The sequence below is a fragment of the Sceloporus occidentalis genome, unplaced genomic scaffold (genome assembly GCF_023333645.1).
Source record: "Sceloporus occidentalis isolate IW3139 unplaced genomic scaffold, rSceOcc1.0.p SCAF_5, whole genome shotgun sequence".
NCBI classification, from domain to species: domain Eukaryota; kingdom Metazoa; phylum Chordata; class Lepidosauria; order Squamata; family Phrynosomatidae; genus Sceloporus; species Sceloporus occidentalis.
Window position 1 is genome coordinate 132,026,916 of NW_028316985.1, and position 18,650 is coordinate 132,045,565.

General features: G+C 38.2%; 1 protein-coding gene across 5 annotated transcripts in view; it reads right to left on the reverse strand.

The window, feature by feature from the left end:
* Positions 1–18,650, reverse strand: part of GALNTL6 (polypeptide N-acetylgalactosaminyltransferase like 6) — a 648,223-nt gene that overhangs the window by 335,453 nt on the left and 294,120 nt on the right. For all 5 annotated transcript variants that reach the window (XM_089525481.1, XM_089525480.1, XM_089525479.1 and 2 more), the window contains one exon: positions 15,731–15,897. In XM_089525481.1, coding sequence (XP_089381607.1) covers positions 15,731–15,897 — 167 coding nt within the window. The remainder of the gene's footprint in view (positions 1–15,730; positions 15,898–18,650) is intronic.

Here is an 18,650-nt window from a genome sequence, read left to right on the forward strand (position 1 = left end):
AGATGCAACTTTACATAGGATATGAACAGAAGCAGACCTGCAGATATTCTACCTGTATTTCAGCTACATGACAGCCATATGTTCATTACTCAAGGAAGAAATTTTTCAAGGAAGAAAAAAAGTGAAGGACAAAGATTAACAGAAATATGAATATTATAAAAGTTAAAGATAAAGGTAGTCCCTTGACATAAATGTCTAGTCATAACCGACTGTAGGAAGCAGTGCTCTGTTACTAAGCTGAAGAGCCAGTGTTGTCCAAAGATGACTCCAGTGGCCATGTGGCCAGCATGACTGTACTGAACGCTGTTACCTTACCACCAAAGTAGCATCTATTTATCTACTTGCATTTGCATGCTTTCAAACTGCTAGTTATCTTTTATGTGATATGCAGTGCAAGTGATGTGAAACTGCATCATTACATACCAAAAAAATATTTGATAAGTTATGAATATAATAGAACCATAACACTGGCCACAGGTCTCCTTGAAATGATTGCCACTTTGGTACATCACTTTTTCATCTCTTATAGAATTCTATCTCTTCCCACAGGGAGCCAGCTCATCTTGCCAGCCAGCAAAGCCTTGGGAAATGAAATGAAATTGCTACTGCTTGGTTCATTAAATATTGGCAAGGAGGAAAAATTGGGGGGCTGGATCCCAAATTATATAGAACCTGGTGGGTTTGGGCCAATGGGACTTGTTTTTCATTCATCCTGCCCATTAATTTGTACCATCAGTGTTAAGCTAAATAGGAAACAACAAATGCTACTTTAGTTAGATACAGCTTTATTACTCACTATATATATGTCATGTCAAAAGACAATTTCAGTCATTTCAGATATTATGCAAAACTGAGCTGACTCAGAAAAAGCCAATACAAATGGCAGGTCTTATCAGAATCCTGTTAACGCATGTTTTCTTGTCCTCCCTCCTTCTACCTCCCTGGCCTCTGCATTCTTTTCTGTTGTTAAGATGCACCTAGCAAATCATTTCAAGAGAGCTACAAGATGCTCTCTGGATTTCTGCCTTGCTGGAGGGCAAACATTGTTTGAACAGAGAACATAACTAAATAGATGCCAAAAACAAGCCAACAGAACATGTTTTCCCCTGATACAAATTGAGGACAGCTAAAAGAAGCAAACAGCACACAATTATGCAAGACAGAAGAAATAAACACTTAAAAAAAAGTATGTGTTTCACAATGCAATTCTATAGAAGTGTATTCAAAAGTAAATTTAAGTGTGTCTATGACTAAAGCCTATTCTTAGTAGTGAGATTCAAGCATCACTGCAGAAGGTTTATTCCTGAACTCCTTATGATACTTCACTTCCGATTCAAATGTCTAAACCTTAGAAAGTTCCAGACTTATTGTTTTTTGTGGGTTTTTTGGGCTATGTGGCCGTTTTCTGAAAGAGTATATTCCTGATGTTTTGCTAGCATATGTAGCTAGCATCTTCAGCCTCTAGACCTTTTTGTCTATATTATTGAGTAATCTATAAGCAAGCTGCAGGAAAAGAGATTCCACCTCAACATTAGGAGGAACTTCCTGACAGTAAGGGTTGTTCAACAATAGAACACACTCCCTTAGAGTGTAGTGGAGTCTCCTTCTTTGGAGGTCTTTAAACAGAGGCTGGGTGGCCATCTGTCAGGGATGCTTTGATTGAAAGTTCCTGCATGGCAAGGGGTTGGACCAGATGGCCCTTGTGATCTCTTCCAACTCTATGATTCTATGATTCTATACACATACCGTATAAAAGTCTCCCTTACAAAGATTATATATTAAAAATCTTACAAAGATTATGTATTTAATTTTATTAGTATTATAACTTACATACAATAGTATTTAAAAAATATTTTACATGATATTCCGCATACAATATATAATAAATCACATCAATTATCCACTTTTTTCCATCTTATCTTACTCTGTATCCTTTTATTATTCTTTTTACCTGTGCTAGTCTATGACCATAATAAAGTTGAACTAGAACAACACAAAAACCAAATAGATTAAATAATAGATAAAAGAAGTTCCATTCTGGTGGCAAAAACGAGACCAGGCGAAGAATGCAGCACAAATTATGAATGACTCCTATCCAGAATCAGAATAAGGCTGAATAAAAATACCAAATTAAAAACCATGCCAAAATATGATCTAGAAAACATTCCAAGAGAATTTAAAGAACGTGTAAGAAACAAATTTGCACTATTTTATGAACCAGAAGAACTATGGACAGAGGTCAGGGACGTTGTCAAAGAGGAATGCAGCCAAAAAGAAGGAGACGAAACAACGGATGACAGATGCAGTACTTCAAGCCATTAAAGAAAGACGAGAAAAGAGAGTCAGTAACAAAATCAGAGCCATAGATGCTAATGTCAAATGATTAGAAAGACAAAAAGAACTACTACAATTGATGCAGAGAAACAAACAAACAACAACAAAAAGAAAGAACAAGAACCCTTTCCCACATGATCTGGGAATTCAAAGAGAACATTAAACCAAGGGTGGTGATGCTTTATGATCAGAAAGGGAACATAATATATGATCACAACGGGAAAAAAAGTTGAAAACAATATACAAAAGAACTATATAAAAATGTGAAAGGACAAATGTCACATAGGAAGAAGAAACCTACAAAGATGAACCCCAAATTTTGGAAAGCGGGATGAAAGCCATGCTCATAGTAATTGGGAAGAATAAATTATCAGAAACAGATGACATGCCAATAGAACTACCACAATCTACAAAGAGAGAATCAAGCTCAGTTCTAACTAAAATCTGCCAATATAGAAAACAAAGCAGTGGACCAGAGATTTGAAACAATCAATATATACCCTTATACATATACATATCAAATATTGGCCACAATGGTGACTGCAGTCAAGAAATTAGGAGACTAGGATTAGGAAGAGCAGCTATGATAGAACTGAACAAGATCCTAAAATATAAAGATACTGGGGACACTAAACTGATGATCATTCAGGCCATTGTATTTCCCATTACCATGCATGGATTAAGACTGCTAAGAATAACATGGATGGCCAAGAAGACAAACAACTTAGTTCTGGAGCAGATCAAGCCTGACCTCTCCCTTGAAGCCAGGATGACTAAACTGAGGCTATTGTACTTTGGCCACATCATGAGAAGACATGAATCTTTGAAAACGACAATGATGCAATGAAAGGTAGAGGGCAGCAGAGAAAAAGTAAGACAATTTGCCAGATGGTTAGACTAATTCAAATGGTCAACAGCTTGAGCTGAGCAGTGGAGGACAGGGATCTTGGAGATGTTTCATCTACAGGTTGCCATGACTTGAGGACAGTTAACAAAAACAAGACCTCCCGAAGCAGTGACATACATTTTTTATAAACTGATTTTTATTTTGGATTGAAAAGAATAATGTTTAATTTTGTTATTTCTTTAAAGCCAGCCTAGCTGGATTTAGAAATTAATTTTTAAAAATGTAATTGTAACACTCACAGCCCATCCCTGGCGGTCAAGTGCAGCATGCACAGCCCAACCTCTGACTGTTGAATGCCACACTCACAGCCCAACTACAGCCACCAAGTGTGGGTTCAAGACATGCAATGATCACACAGTCCTGGGCTCAAGAAATCTGTTTAAGAAAGTAAGGGAGAAAAAGGTAAAAAGCACAGATCCATAGTCTCAAGCAGGTTAGCATACACAAAGGCCAGGCAGTCCTGTGTGCATGGCTCTGCAAGGCCAGAATAAAGCAGATTCATAGATCACACCCCAGTTTCAAGTGAGCAACCAAATGCAAGTAAAAGGACAAACAAGCCAAGTAGGCATACTGTAGCTTCAAACAAGTTAACCTGTCAAAAGGAAAGAATCAGACAGATAGTGGCTCTGCCCGCTGAACACCATGGCAGAGCACACACACTCACACACTGTCCATGCAGGGCTAAAAGCTGGTCTGTGAGGCAAAGAGCCTTTGTATGCTAGTATCTTATATATCTTTGTGTTTTTCCAGCAGTTTAGTATATACTATGTCATCATCTATCCTACAGAGTCTGTGCCCAAGGAAAAGGGGGAAAGATATTCCCATGCCAACTCAGCAAATAGTTTATCAAATCTCCAGGTGCCAGTACCAGCGAGGAATCTCTAATCTGGAATGCCATCCCTCCTCCCCTCTGTACCATCTTGGCAAGGGAGAACTTTCCTTGACCCATTCTCTGACAGAATACATGAGGCCTACATGTTTTTAAGGATAAGTACAACCTGAACCAAGGTTTTCTTGAAGCTATCAACCCCAGGTCATACAGTAATACAAATCAATACTGAAGTTATATTAACGTGTAAATTATAGTCTGTAAAATCTGCTAGCCTTTTTGAAATTTACCAAGCTGTTAACCATCTACTTGAAAATCATGTTTACATGAAAAAGCATTATATATTCTTGCTATATCTGCATTCTCCAAATATTTGACTCTTTAAGAAACATAGCAGTGTTATAGTCACAATTGTTTGATCCTTTCTCAGTAAGCTGTCTTAATCAGTATAACTTTACGTAGTCTGATGACCACAAAACCTGTGATGGAGAGTGAAAATAAGTGGGAAATGAAACATGCATGTGCAATACATCCAAAATTAGCTATTGGCAGAACTGGAAAAAAACTGGATTTAATAGATAGATTTAATGTACAAGTGCAATATCTGGAGCCAAGGAAATTTACACCAATCTCTAAAAACAAGAATTCTTCCTCAGCTTGCTGATACTTTCTTCTATTCCAGGAATTTGTTAACCTGCTGACCTCCAGACAGTTTCCTGACCTCTTGCCTCTGGAATTCTTGACAATTTTATGAAGCATACTTGCTACTTATTGCATAATTTCACTCCTGCATTTAAATAAGTGTTGCTTTCTAGTAAGCCCTCTGCTCCCAGTAAATAAATGTTAGAAAGCATTAGCAGTAATTACATTAAAGATAGCTCAGTCTCATTAACTTGTATTAAACTAATTTAAATACACTAGCATGAGTGATTTTCTTCTGTGTGCAAACTAATTATTTATTGTAGTCCACTGGACAAAGTAATGTAGGAATTGCTAAGTAATTTGTGCTTACACCTTTCTCTATATAAGCTTATTCAGTAAGGTGAACTTTCTTCCAAACTTTTATGAACTCTGTGTAAGCTCAAGAAATGACGTAGGTCTCTTTGTATGTGACTAGAATACTGTAGAGCAGTGCTGGGTGGCAGAAAAAAGAAGGCAGTCTCAGGAATTTTTACCTCTGTAAATTTAATTATGCATATATATTATTCAGAAGGGGCATTTTGTTTTTTTATTGGCAAGTACAACACAGAAAATAATTCACTGACCTTGCCAATTTTAAATGTACACATAACTGCTTTGCTGCCCTTCTAAATTAAAACAACAACAACAACAACCAAAAACTGTAATCTGGATCACAGTTTTCAAGTGGAATGAATGCCTTACTACCCTCTTATAAATTGGAATGGGTTGTTCATGCTATCTTTATTTAATTTAGGAAAAATTCTCATTCCTTTATGAAATCTACAAAAAGAGAAGAGCCAGGTTTACTTATTTTCCCAGCATTATGATTCTGAAATAAAAAAGAAGGCCCAACTTGAGCAGAAGCATTGACTCAATGGTTAAATGGCAAGTGAACACACAGGAAACCTGACCCCTTCAATGGTTCTTCTGCAGTTTGGACTAACAATAGGATTTGGGTGCTATAAAACTAATAGCCTCCAGAAGAGAAAAGCAGGGAGATAAGCAATTGTAAAGTTAACCCAAAATAAAAGTAATATAAATAGATACACTATATTGTATTTATAATATTTTGTGTATGTTAGTCACCTTGTAAAGCTCAGGAAAACATAGGCACAACAAATAGTGGCGAGTCTGGTAGAAAATTCTGAAGAAGAAATAGTGACTAAATGATAATATGAGTTTCTGTAAACTTATGCAGAATGTTCTCTCCCCCACCCTCAAATACACACACATTACTGAACAACTGGAACTCACCCTCAACAGAATTAAGCAACCAAATTACAAAGCATTGTCTCACATGATACCGACATAGTAAACCTCATTCTGAGGGCTGGAGGAGGCAGGCAGCAGGACTGAGAGGAGCCAGAATGGGAAGCCTGCATGCCACTGCTGTGGGCAAACACCAAGGCTTCAGATGAGGGCTGGAGGAGGCAGGCAGCAAGACCAAGAGGAGCCCTGATGGGATACTTGCAGACTAGAAATGGGGAGGACAGCTTTTAAAGAACTAGATAAGATTACTGTCGTTGTGTGCTTTCAAGTAGTTTTGACTTATAGTGGCCCTATCATGGGTTTTCCTGGCAAGATTTGTTCAAAGCAGGTTTGTCAGTGACTTTCCCTGAGGCTGAGAGCATGTGACTTGCCCAAGGTCACCCAGTGGATTTCATAGCTGAATGGGGAACTGAACTCTGGTCTCCAGAGTTGTAGTCCAACACTCAAACCACTACGTTACATTACTTCTCAGACAAGATCCTAAAATGTAAAGATATACAACAGAGCACTGAAGTTAGAATTGTCCAAGACATAGTATTCTCCATCATCATGTATTGATGTGAGAGCTGGACAATGAAGAAAGCGGATAGGAAGAATCAAAGAATCATAAAGTTGGAAGAGACCACAAGGGCCAATCAGTCAAACTGCCCTTGCCATGCAGGAACTCTCAATCTAAGCATACCTGACAGATGGCCATCCAACCTCTGTTTAAAGACTCCCAAGGAGGGAGATTCCACCAGTCTCCGAGGTAGTGTGTTCTACTGCCGAAAATAAACTCATTTGAGATGTGGTGTTGGAGAAGAGTACCGAGGATACCGTGGATAGCCAAAAGACAAACAAATGGGTCCTAGAACAGAACAAGTCAGAACTCTGTCTGGAAGCCAAGATGACAAAACTGAAGCTGTTGTACTTTGGCCACATCATGAGAAGGCATGAATCATTAGAAAAGGCAATAACACTAGGAAAGGTAGAAAGCAGTTGAAAGATCTGGTGGGGCTCTTGGCCAAGTGGGAAGGGAGGCAACTCACTTTCCTGCCTAGCCAGCAGCTCTGCCAGATCCAGAAGGCACCCTTCACACCAGTGGCCATTGGTGGAGGGTAGGCTGCTGCCAACACCCAGCAACCTTTTTTGTGCTTGGCCAGCAGACTCATCAGATGTGGAAGGAACTGTTGGGAGGCACCAACATCCGATCCCCATCAGACGCTCCAGCCAATGGATGGCAGAAGGGCCCTGGCTGGTGGAGGGGGCCAGACAGATTGCCCATCACACACCCACCCCAGTTAGTTGGCATTGCATGCTCTGCTACCCTATTTTTGGCTCTCTTTCTCATAGGATTCTTCCCTTAAAATTCTTGTTGATAACTCCCATGGGGCATCTTGGGCATGGATAGTGTTTGAATTCATATTTGTTAAGTCCTTTATTTGTAAGTTTTGTAAGCACTTAGTCTCCTAGGCAGCATGCAGATCAACAGAAACACAATAGTGCACGCACGCACACACACACACACACACACACACACACACTGCAAGCAATACAATAAAATAAAATACCATGATAGTATTAAACAAAGAAGCAGAGAAAACAACACATATAGTGGCAACCCTGTAGGAATAAAGATGAAATATACACTGGCAAAACAGCAACAAAAATCTATTTGATATAAGATAATATATTATCTTTTAATATAATGAAAATATTAAGGCTAGTCGTTTAGAAATATTTAAACAATATTGCATAATTTTAACAGATTTTTAAAAAGCCCTGGAATACAAAGCCTTTGACTGAGGCTAGAAAAGGATTAATATAACTGCTTCTCTAGACAAAGTATTACACTGATGGTGGGACAGGCATGTAGGCACTTCTAAAAGAGCCCTCTTCCTCATTGTCACCCTCCCTGTTTTAGAAAATGAGTTCACTTTTGGAATATAAGACAGAAAAGTCTTAATCTACCAGAGCTGCACATACTCCATAAGGAACTCAAGTAATGTAAATTGATTCTAAGGAAAGCACATATCTCATACCCTCCAACTGTCCTGATTTTTCAGGGACAGTCCCAATTGATCCTCTATCAGCCTACTTTTCCAGCTGTTTTTAAGATATCCCAGTTTCTGTCACCTCCTCCCATGTGCCTCTTTTGTTCTCTGCTTACTTCAATTGGTGCAAACTGAGTTCAAAGTGCAAAAGTAGTTTGCACACAATTGATTCAGCAAGTAGGAGAGGAGAGGAAGAAGTGGAATCTTGCCCTTCTCTGTAGATTCAGGCAAAAACAACTGCCACAGCTTCTAATAGCTTGTGTATTACTTTTGCCATCTTGACCATGTTCTGATGTTGCTTGGCCATCACATGTGCCCCAGTTTTCATCAGTTCAATGTTGGAGGGAATGGATCCACTTCCATAGTGTTCCCCTAGTTAAAGGCTGGGTAGGAAACATGAAAATATGCTCAATACTTTCAGGCATTTGGGGTTTTGGATACATGCTTGTCTAGGATTGTCAGACAAAAATATTAGAATTAAAATTAAAATTTGGAATTTGGAATATTAATATTTGGAAAATTTCAATAACATATTAATAAAAGAAAGCAGTAACTTTTCAAATATCTAGTCTACCAAAACAGGAGAATTTCACAATCATCTCCTGGCTAGAGATGATTCATGAAAATTCAGGGTCAGGACCTGTGTGACAGCCTTATGCTTGTCTGGTAAAAAAAGCTAGACAAACAAGAAAAACGCAGACGTTTACTTATTCACTATGTGTTATTTGTGAGACCAGATGGTGGACAACCAAGTCAACATACTTTTTTGTTGAGAAGGTGCATGCAAATGAATAGCTTAGGATGACACTGTAAAAATGAAAAGTTGATGTTCCTGTAAAGACTTTTGCACTGCATGTCATGAAGTATTAATTGCTTTTCATCAAATTAACAATATGCCTTAGTAGAAAAACTACTGCAGACAACTTGAAGTATGGAAAGACACACCTGCTTGACAAATGGGGATTTCAAGATTACTCACTAGGCCTCCCCTGTTAACTTGACAGGAATGGCAGGGCTAATGCAGACATTAAGGAAAGAACAAAAGGCTGACTTGCAAAGGTCATTATTAGCATATCATCAAAGGCTGTGTTTCTGACTATTTTCGTGACCACCACAGAACAGATTAATCCCGCTAAAAGCAAGCTAAACCAATTATGCTAGAAGGTCTGTCTTATGTCAATTAGAGTAGATAGTGTTTTGGAATGCAAAAAGAGGGTGGGGAAGGCCAGGAGAGAGGAAGACAAAAAAGTGAAATGCATATAGAGAGCTTATAAGCAGTAGAAACCCCCCCCCCCCCAGCAGATATACATACAAGTTGGTATAGAAAATAGTTTTTTTGTGGTTTTTTTGGGGCTATGTGGCCATACAGGCATGGGAGCGAGTGGTGTGTGTGTGCGCGCGCGCACACACACACACACACACACACACACTGTGTGACCCTTGGTTGAGAGGAAGTGATTTACATGTAAAACTCTATGTTGGTTTGTTGTTTAATGGCAAGGCCTCAGGCTAACATGTAACACGATTAACATGTAAATCACTTCCTCTCAACCAAGGGAAGATACATGGTCTAGGAGATTGAAATTTACTAAAAGTCAGGATAAAAAAGAATATATATAATAAAATGTTGCACCACTGGTATTTAATACCAAAAAACTGTCTAAAATGTATAAGGAAAGGGGAAACAAATGATGGAAGTGCTTTAAAGAGAATGCAACTTTTTTTCATATGTGGTGGGGTTGGGTAAAAGCTAAAACACATTGGACTTGAATACATAAAGAAATTGAGAAAATACTCCAGATAAAAATAGAATTGAAACCAGACACATTTCTGTTAAGCACATTGGATAGTTATGTGGAAATAAAAAACTGTGGAGGGGTTGTATTTTATTTAATTTCAGCTGCAAGACTGATATATGCTTGACAATGGAAAGAAGAATAGATTCCAGAAGTAGAAGATTGGCTCCTCAAGATTTACGATATAGCTGAAATGGACAAATTAATGAGATGGTTATCTGAGGGGAACTTGAACAAATTTGGAAAAGATTAGGAGTTGGATGAGTTGTACATGACGGGGAAATGGATTCTTATAGCAGCAGTAGGGTTCAGATAATAGTAGATTAATAATTTATGGGATGAGATGAACAAATAATTATTAAAATAAGAAAATAGATGGTACTTTAGTCAATATAATAGAAGTTTGCAGTAACAAAAAAAAGAGATTAGGAAGATACAGACTAGCTTTAATGTTAAGAAATAACCAAGGATAGCAGGATAGGAAGTAGATGAAAGGATGGAAAGCTATAATGTAGAGGAGTGAATGAAGTAGTTGAAGGGGATGAAGTGGTTCTGCAGGAATTATTAAGGGACAGAAAATAGAAGGGTTAGATGTAAGAAGGGGAATAGAAAGTTAAGTAAGTAGAAGATGATATGACTATTTGGAAGAGGAAGAGGAGAGATAGGAAAAGGTGGGAGAATAAGGAGAGGAAGAGAAGAAAGAGGTAGAAAGGGTAAATTGGAAAGAGATAATTGGCTGTTCAAGGTAGGAGAGAAGGAGGATGTTAACAAAGAAAAGAATGATTGTGAAGAGGGAATTTCAGTAAAGACATGAGAATAAGATGAAAACCACTCAGAAGGAATGGACATGTTGATTAGAGAATTTTGGAAGAGATAAATATTGATATTGAAATATTGTAATATTGAAGAACAGGCAGTAAATGAATGTTTATTGTAGAATGTGTTTTTGTGATGTCGATGTGTGTTTTATCTATGTTCAATCTTTTTTTAACGAAAGTTTCCTTCCTTTCAAACTAATTTTAAGGTTTGGAAACTATTAATAGTCAGATGGAGCAACATGTGGTGAATAGAGTGGATTGTCTACATGCTCAAAACCCCAGATTCTTCAAAATATCAATTGTTGTGCCAGCCCTGTGAACAGGTACATTGTCCTATACAAACAGAACACCTTTCAGGGCTGGACAGATTGGCTGAAAGGGGAAGCAGGCTGCTTCCACATCATGCCACGGCCTGTGCAGGGACTGAAAAGGGACTTCTTTTTATGCTGCAGAATGGGCACTATCACTGCCGTTGCATGGCATTATGATACCCCTGTGTGCCAAAGAACTCACAAAATTTCAGTAAGCATAACTGTTTGTTCTCACAGTAAAGGCTGGATGGATGAGAGAGTGCAAGGAGGGCAGTTTGTCCAGGACAAAATCCACTCTTTTCTTTCACCAAGGGATATCCCTTTTTTAAAATAAGAGTTAAAGACAGTACTCACATTGGTCCATGGATAAGTCGACCTTTTTTTGGGAGGGGAAGTGTCAATTTTTTAACTAAAATTTCTAGACTTATACATGAGTATATATAGTAAGTCTTAACCAGTCACTTGACACAATTCTTACTGAAGGATATTTAATAGTCGAATATTCTAAACAGTTGCTTAGCTTTCCATGCTTTTCTTTCTTCTCCATAACACCAGTTCTCTCATTTGTGTCCTATCATGATTTAAAAGTGTGCTTGTCCTTCCAGTTTTCTATTATCTAAATGCCAGACTTTATTGCTTGTTATGCATGAACAATCTAAAGATTTTCAGGTCTGAAAAATGTGTATAAAATCAAGGCATACAAAATAACTTTTCTGAAGTAATTTGCAGAAAGCTCGGCTGTATGCTGAAACATTTTTCTTGTCTGTCATAGTAGGCTCTTTATATGTGCTTCAATGTTAGTATTAGGTAAGAATATAAAGTAGGAAACACACAAGTATTCCCTTCATCTAGTCTTACAGCCTTTTCAAGGTGCTAAGCATTTACCACCTGGCTAAATAACTGCATTTCTGACTGGTTTACTTGTCTCCTGGCAGTTTCTTCTCTGTGGACTTTTGCACAGAACTTTTTGTAACAGCAGTGATAAACTCTTTAATCACTCTGAAAACATTTTAAAGGATAATGAATGCTATAAAAGCTACTAGGCTCTTTCATTTAAGGACGAGAGTTTCCAAAACAGTACAGTGTTGTGGAGAATTTTATCTCTTTGGTATTACAGATAGAAAGCTGTGTAATTTTTATACAACAGTTGCCCCAATATTTTTTTATTTTATTTTTTTAGTTGTGTTTAAACAAGACTATCTTTCTGTCTGTACAGGATACACTCAGGCTAAACACATGGACAAATGTTGCCAAAGAAGATCTAGAAAATAAATTCAATAGTCTTGAGATTCTCACGAAAATCTATTTTGGACCTCCAGAGATCCACTGGAAGACAAAGCACGCCTTGCCTTAAAAAGTCTGTAAGACTTGTGGTACATTTACAGAAGTAAATTGCATACACATAACTTTCTTTCCTACATGGATTATTAAGGTGTGTAACAATACTTTGCATGTAGGAAGGAAGGAAGTTTCACTGTCTGAAACAAAGAAAGAATGATAGAAGCATTAAGGTAGGATTGAGTGAAACTGCACAAAATTAAGACCAAGTCTTGGAAACATAGGCCCTGGACAGACGGGCCTTTCAGCACGAAAGAATACGTGCTATGGTTGCCTTGGGCTGTCCTTTACAGACGTCCTGCAACCCTAGCACGTACTATGTATGTCAAAATGGTGGCGCCCTGTACAGATCGGTGCCACCATTTTGATGTGATGGCCACACCATGTCCAAAAGGCGTGGCGCGGGTGTGACGTGCTCGCACCGCTACAGGGTGCATAGTGCGCCCTATTTGTGGCGCCAGAAGGCGCTCCGAAACGGAGCTCCTTTTTGGGGAGCACCTCATTCCTGCAGCCATCAAACGGCTGCGGGAACAAAGCCAGGGGGAAAGGGGCCGAGTGGCCCCTTTCTCTACCAGCAGTGACTCCCTGGGGTGTCCTGGGGCATGAAGCCCCAAGGAAACCCCTTTCCAGGATAGGGGGAAGCAGCATTTTGCCACTTCCCTGAGGCCTGGAAAAGTGGCAGATCCGGGCCTCCAGGGCTGCCACTGTGGCTGCTCAGGCCCCAATCCGGCAGGGAAAGGGGTGGGTGCAGGCTGCCCCAAAGGGGCGGTCTGTATTCCACCATAATTATTAAGTGAGTTGACACACTGAATAAGTAAGATTTACATAGATGTTGACTCATAATTCAGGCTTGATTTTTTTTTTTTCCATATCCCAATGGTATAGGAACAAATTTCAGCATACAAAATTAGGGGGAAAATGGCTACTTTTTATTGATGTATTATGACGTATGCCAATAAGAGAGATAGGTCAGACTGAGGAATTGTGCCCAGCCCAAGGTCACAGAATCTCGGAAGGGGTCCTATAGACTATCAAGTCCAACCCCTGGCTCAGTGCACAAGCTCCAGCTAGACCAACCCCAGCAGCTAAAAAGACCCCATCACCTCTCCAGGCAATTGGTTCCATTGTCAAACTGTTCTCACTGGCAAGAAGTTCCTTCTAATGTTCAACTGAAGTCTATCCTTCTATAATTTAAAACTGTGAATCTGAAACTCACCAAATGAATTTCATGACTTATTGAAGGCTTAAACCTGGGTCTCCCAAAACACAGTCAAACACTCTAATTATCCGAACATATAGGTTAGAATGGAGAACAGCCATACCTAAACAGAATTTACTGCACAAGCATTCAAATTATGTTTTTATACATGACATTTAAGTTGAAAAAATGTGTGGGAAATTGAGGACCTAGGAGGAATTGTTGTTTTGTTGTATTTAGTCTCAGGGCTAGCTCATAAAATCTTTTGGAAAATCAGGTAAATGTTTTCAATTTCAGCTTGGAAATCAGAGATCCCAGAGTTCAAGGTGTGGGATATATTTGGCTCTCTTTTTGTTTTCAGCCATAATTCAATTATCTCTTCTCACTGGACATACTAACTAGGACTTCCAGAGATAAAATTAAAATGATTTGAAAGACAACGCCTGAATGTTTCCCACTGGAAAACTTCAGTAAAATAGAAAATACCACAACTATATGGAAGGCTACCCTGAATGTATCTCCTTTGATGTTTTCAGTGTTCTGTTAAGTTTTAAGTATTTTAAACCTTAAGTATATTTACACATACACACAATTTGTATATTCTTTTTTCTTTTGAAAAATAATTGACATTACACAGCCCTGATCCATATGTATATAGCCTTCCCCAAAGCTTCCGGTTATTGCATAGACTATTTCAAATGGGCATCATCTTCTTCTTTATTGTATTATGGATTTAAGTTATATATGAAGTGGGACAGGCCATCAAAATCCATACTGCAAGGGATACTGCAAGGGATACAAAACAAGAGAGACGTGTGCACTAAAACTCAGCTTTAGCATCAGAAAGGGAAAATGGAATAATTTCTGAAAGACGTTTCATGCCAGTATTGCTTCATCAACATTTCTCTTAAGTACACAACAGAGGAGTCATAACATCCAGGAACTGATAATCCATTATCAATGTTTGTCTTCTACTGTCCTTATCAGTACCATATGAATGCTATAACAATCCATTTGGAATTGAACAAAATTCCTGATCAGCTTTTTTTCTGGGGGGGGGGGGGGGAGGCTCTCTTAGATGCACCATATTCTCTAAATCTTACCATTGTTGTTAACTGCCATGATGTTGACTTCAACATATGCATATCCCATGAATGAGACATTCATGTTTTTAACTACAGTATTACAAACAATAAAAAACAAATCCAAAGCACAGAGTAACAAACTCAGCTTTTAATGCAAATTTAATCATTATTTCCTTTCACCTTACCAGCTGAACAATAAATATAAAAATGTGTATCTTGAAGGACAGAATAATGTTGAGCCAGAGTTCCCATTATGTGCACAGGATGCAACTGATAGAGCAAACACAGAATTGTGGTGATTTTCATTGTTCTGTCTTTCTCTCTCCAGACCCCTGGAACTGCTATGTAGTGGCTGGCACTGGAGATGTCAGGCAGAAGGGAGACCAGAAACTCTATTCTCCTACAATGAATTGCTGGAACTACATGAATGAAAGAAGCCCTTCTGTTTCTGGAAAAAACACTGTGGATCAAACCTAAGTAGAAGGCTATTGCCAGATAGCATTTGATTATAATTACATCCACCCTAACCAGTGAGCTAACAGTAAGGAATACTAGGTTTTACAGTCCAGTAACATCTGGAAGACTTCACTTGGTCCACTACATCTGTAAACAACCCACATTTAAAAGCAAGTTTTACTTCCCAACCCCCAAAGACCAAATTATAATATTGCAATTCTAATGTACTACTATGTTGTTGTGGTACAACAGCTAAATCAAGCTGTCTCATGCAATAAAACGCAAAGTGGGAAATCTGATAAACAGCTTCCTCCAAAGGTCAAAGTTAATAGGTTTTTACTCAGAAGAATAACACTGAGCAAAAAAGATTCTTTCAGCATTAGTCATCTGGAAAACTGCAGCTACAATATACCAAATCAGCCATGCTATTTTAGGGAAAGGACATAAGAGACTTCAGAACCTTCCTTTGCTCTTGATATAAAATACATCAGACTTTGGATGAAAACAAATGAACAGAACCATTTTAGTATGAATACTGAACTGAACATACAGTTTTTAAAATAGAAAGAGATATTTCCTCAAAAGACAGGGGAAGAGGAGAGAATCAATTTTGTTATAATTTATATGAGAACTACAATCTGCAACTGTTGAAAGCATTAATCCCATTTGCCTTACCTCTGTCACTGAAGTCATCCACAAGAATGATTTCTGCTATCAGGCTATTTGGAGTCCTGTTGATAATGCTGTGTATGGTCCGCAAGAGTGAAGTCCAGCCTTCATTATGAAATGGGATGATTATACTAGTGTTTGGAAGCTTCTCCAAATATACCTTGTGCTTACAGCTGAGGATAGGAAGGGGGGAAAAGGATTGTATAAGAATATAACAGAGCAAAACAGGCTCAGCACCTCTCCAATATTTATCATTTAACCTCCCCCCCCCCCCCCATATAAAATAAAGCTGTTTATCAACTAAGCAAACAATTAAAATGATTTTTACTGTTGTCTGTATTTTGACTGTGCTGCATATTGATGCCGTAGGTAAACCTTCTGTCCTGGAAATCAGATAACTCTTATGTTAAAATTGTCAGATGGTATAGCCAATTAATTTTTAATTTTATTTTAGTGGAATGTTTCATATTCCAGAAAGGGAAAACTTTATAGAAGAACCACCACTAAAAGCTCTATGTGGGCTTACTTGGAAGTCCCACTGAATTTTTTAGGGCTTTCTCCCAAATAAATGTGCAGAACAGTCATACTGTAAATCCATAGCATTCCACATTTACAATACTGATGTCTGTCAATACTCCCTTAAAGATATACTGACCACCATGATTTCCCAGCTGCCTGTGGATTTTCACTCATAACCTATAATAATCTATGTCGACCTTTGCTAATATCTTGCCAGAAATGTGAATCTATTCTATCTTTTGGGGCACATTCCATTTCAAAAATGATATAAAATTTAAAATATATGTCTACAAACTACAATATATGATAAAATGCTATCATTATTATAATCAGCATTGTTTTTGTGCTACCATTACTACTGTTCTTATTGTTGTTCATGTCTCATTTGGGTTGACCAAAAGATGAGAAAATGCTTGAGTCCAATTTAAAAAGGATGGAAAACCTCAAATAATAACCCGAGAACAGAAATCTATTGCAGAAGTTATGTCTGTTGTATGTGCAACACCCACACTGAAGCACCATCAGATAAACATTTACTTTCACAGAATGGCAGCTGAGGGGGAATCCTTGTGTTCATTGGGCTATGATGTGACACAATGCATCATCCATACTTTGATCTGGGATTTAATGGGTGGTCAAGGATGTGAGTTCTGGTGTAAATACCAAGACAGTAACATCTGGTGAATCTCATTCACCTTTATTGATCACAAAGAACGAGATTCATAGGGTATATATGGTAGACCTGTATGAGATTTCCAAAGCCAAGGTCAAATCTATAGTTGAAATCTTCCAAATATCCACCTTACTTTTTTCTTTTAGTTTAATTCCTATTTCCAAAGGGACAGACAGTGCTAATGTAACTCTATTAGTAGATCCACTGAATGCAACTAAATGCTCAGAATAATCAGCACCACTGAAAGTGTAACTGCAATTATGCCTCTGGAGAAATGAGGAGCTTCCACTGACTGATAAGTGGAAGTGAATGAACATCCAAATGTAAATGGAAAGACATAAAGGTATTTCATGAACTTCTTAATGAGTCACCAACTACATTTGTATAATGCCAACTGCACAATTAAACAGTTCATCGTTTCATCATTTTACAATAATGTCATATAAAGACTTCAATAGTGAAGCAACTCTGAAACTATGTAATAAACATAAGAATAACATTTGTTATTTGTCATCTACTATGAAACTGATGACACATAGGTCAGTTTATCAAAATACTGATATCAATAGGCATGTCTTTAACTCATATGCTTTTAGAATTCAAAGATATAGTTAGATTGTAAGCCTGAGGGCAGGCACTGAGTCTAACTCAGTGGTTCTCAGCCTTCCTAATGCCATGACCCTTTAATACAGTTCCTCATGTTGTGGTGACCCCCAACCATACAATTATTTTCATTGCTACATGCAAATATGTGTTTTCAGATGGTCTTAGGCGACCCTTGTGAAAGGGTCGTTCGACCCCCAAAGGGTTCCCGACCCACAGGTTGGGAACCACTGGTCTAACTAAAAGATTGTATGTACAGCGCTCTGTAAATTTACAGCACTTTATAAATAAAGGTTAATAATAATAATAATAATAATAAGAAGAAGAAGAATATAGTCATGTTAGTCTGTAGTATCAGTACGTAGAGAGAGATCCTGTAGCACCTTTGAGACTATCTGAAAGAAAGAAATTAACAGCATGAGCTTTCATAGGCTTCAGTCTACTTCCTCAGATGCATCTGAGGAAGAAGACTAAAGCCTACAAAAGCTCATGCTGCCAATTTCTTTCTTTCTCTCATATGCATTTAGTGACCAATACAATTCATTCTTTATGTATATCTAAAAGGCAGTCTTTATATACAGATTTTTAAGCCATTTGATTGGAGTTCAACAGCCTAGGTTCTGGGGGGAAAACATCTGGCACCAAGAACTTTGGAGAGCCATGAAATTCATTTGATGAGATAGGCTCTATCTTAAGAGCCATCTCATTACATGGCCCAGCTCTTCAATACCGCTATCTTGCTCAAGGAATCTAGAGACATCAGTCTAACATGTGTTTAGCAGTCAAGCATGCCTGTAGCAACTCATTCTCTGCATTCCTAGCATATTAGTGCTGCCCTCTCTACTTCTGCTAGTTATGTGTTGAGCACTACAGTCAGGATTCGGGAAAGTGTCCTCCTGAACATACCTAGAAGCCTCCCCACAACAGAGAACTCTGCTTTATTAGACTTGCCAAGTTCAAAGAAATGTCTAAGCATTTTCAAACAAATACTTCCCATATCCTTGTGCGGAGCAAGTTTAAACAAATGCCTAAATCAGCTCTTGTTTCTTTAACATTTTGCGAGACTAAGGAAGAATTCAAGGCAACTGCTATACTGGTGAGACTGCTGCTTCAATGAAATCAATGGATTAA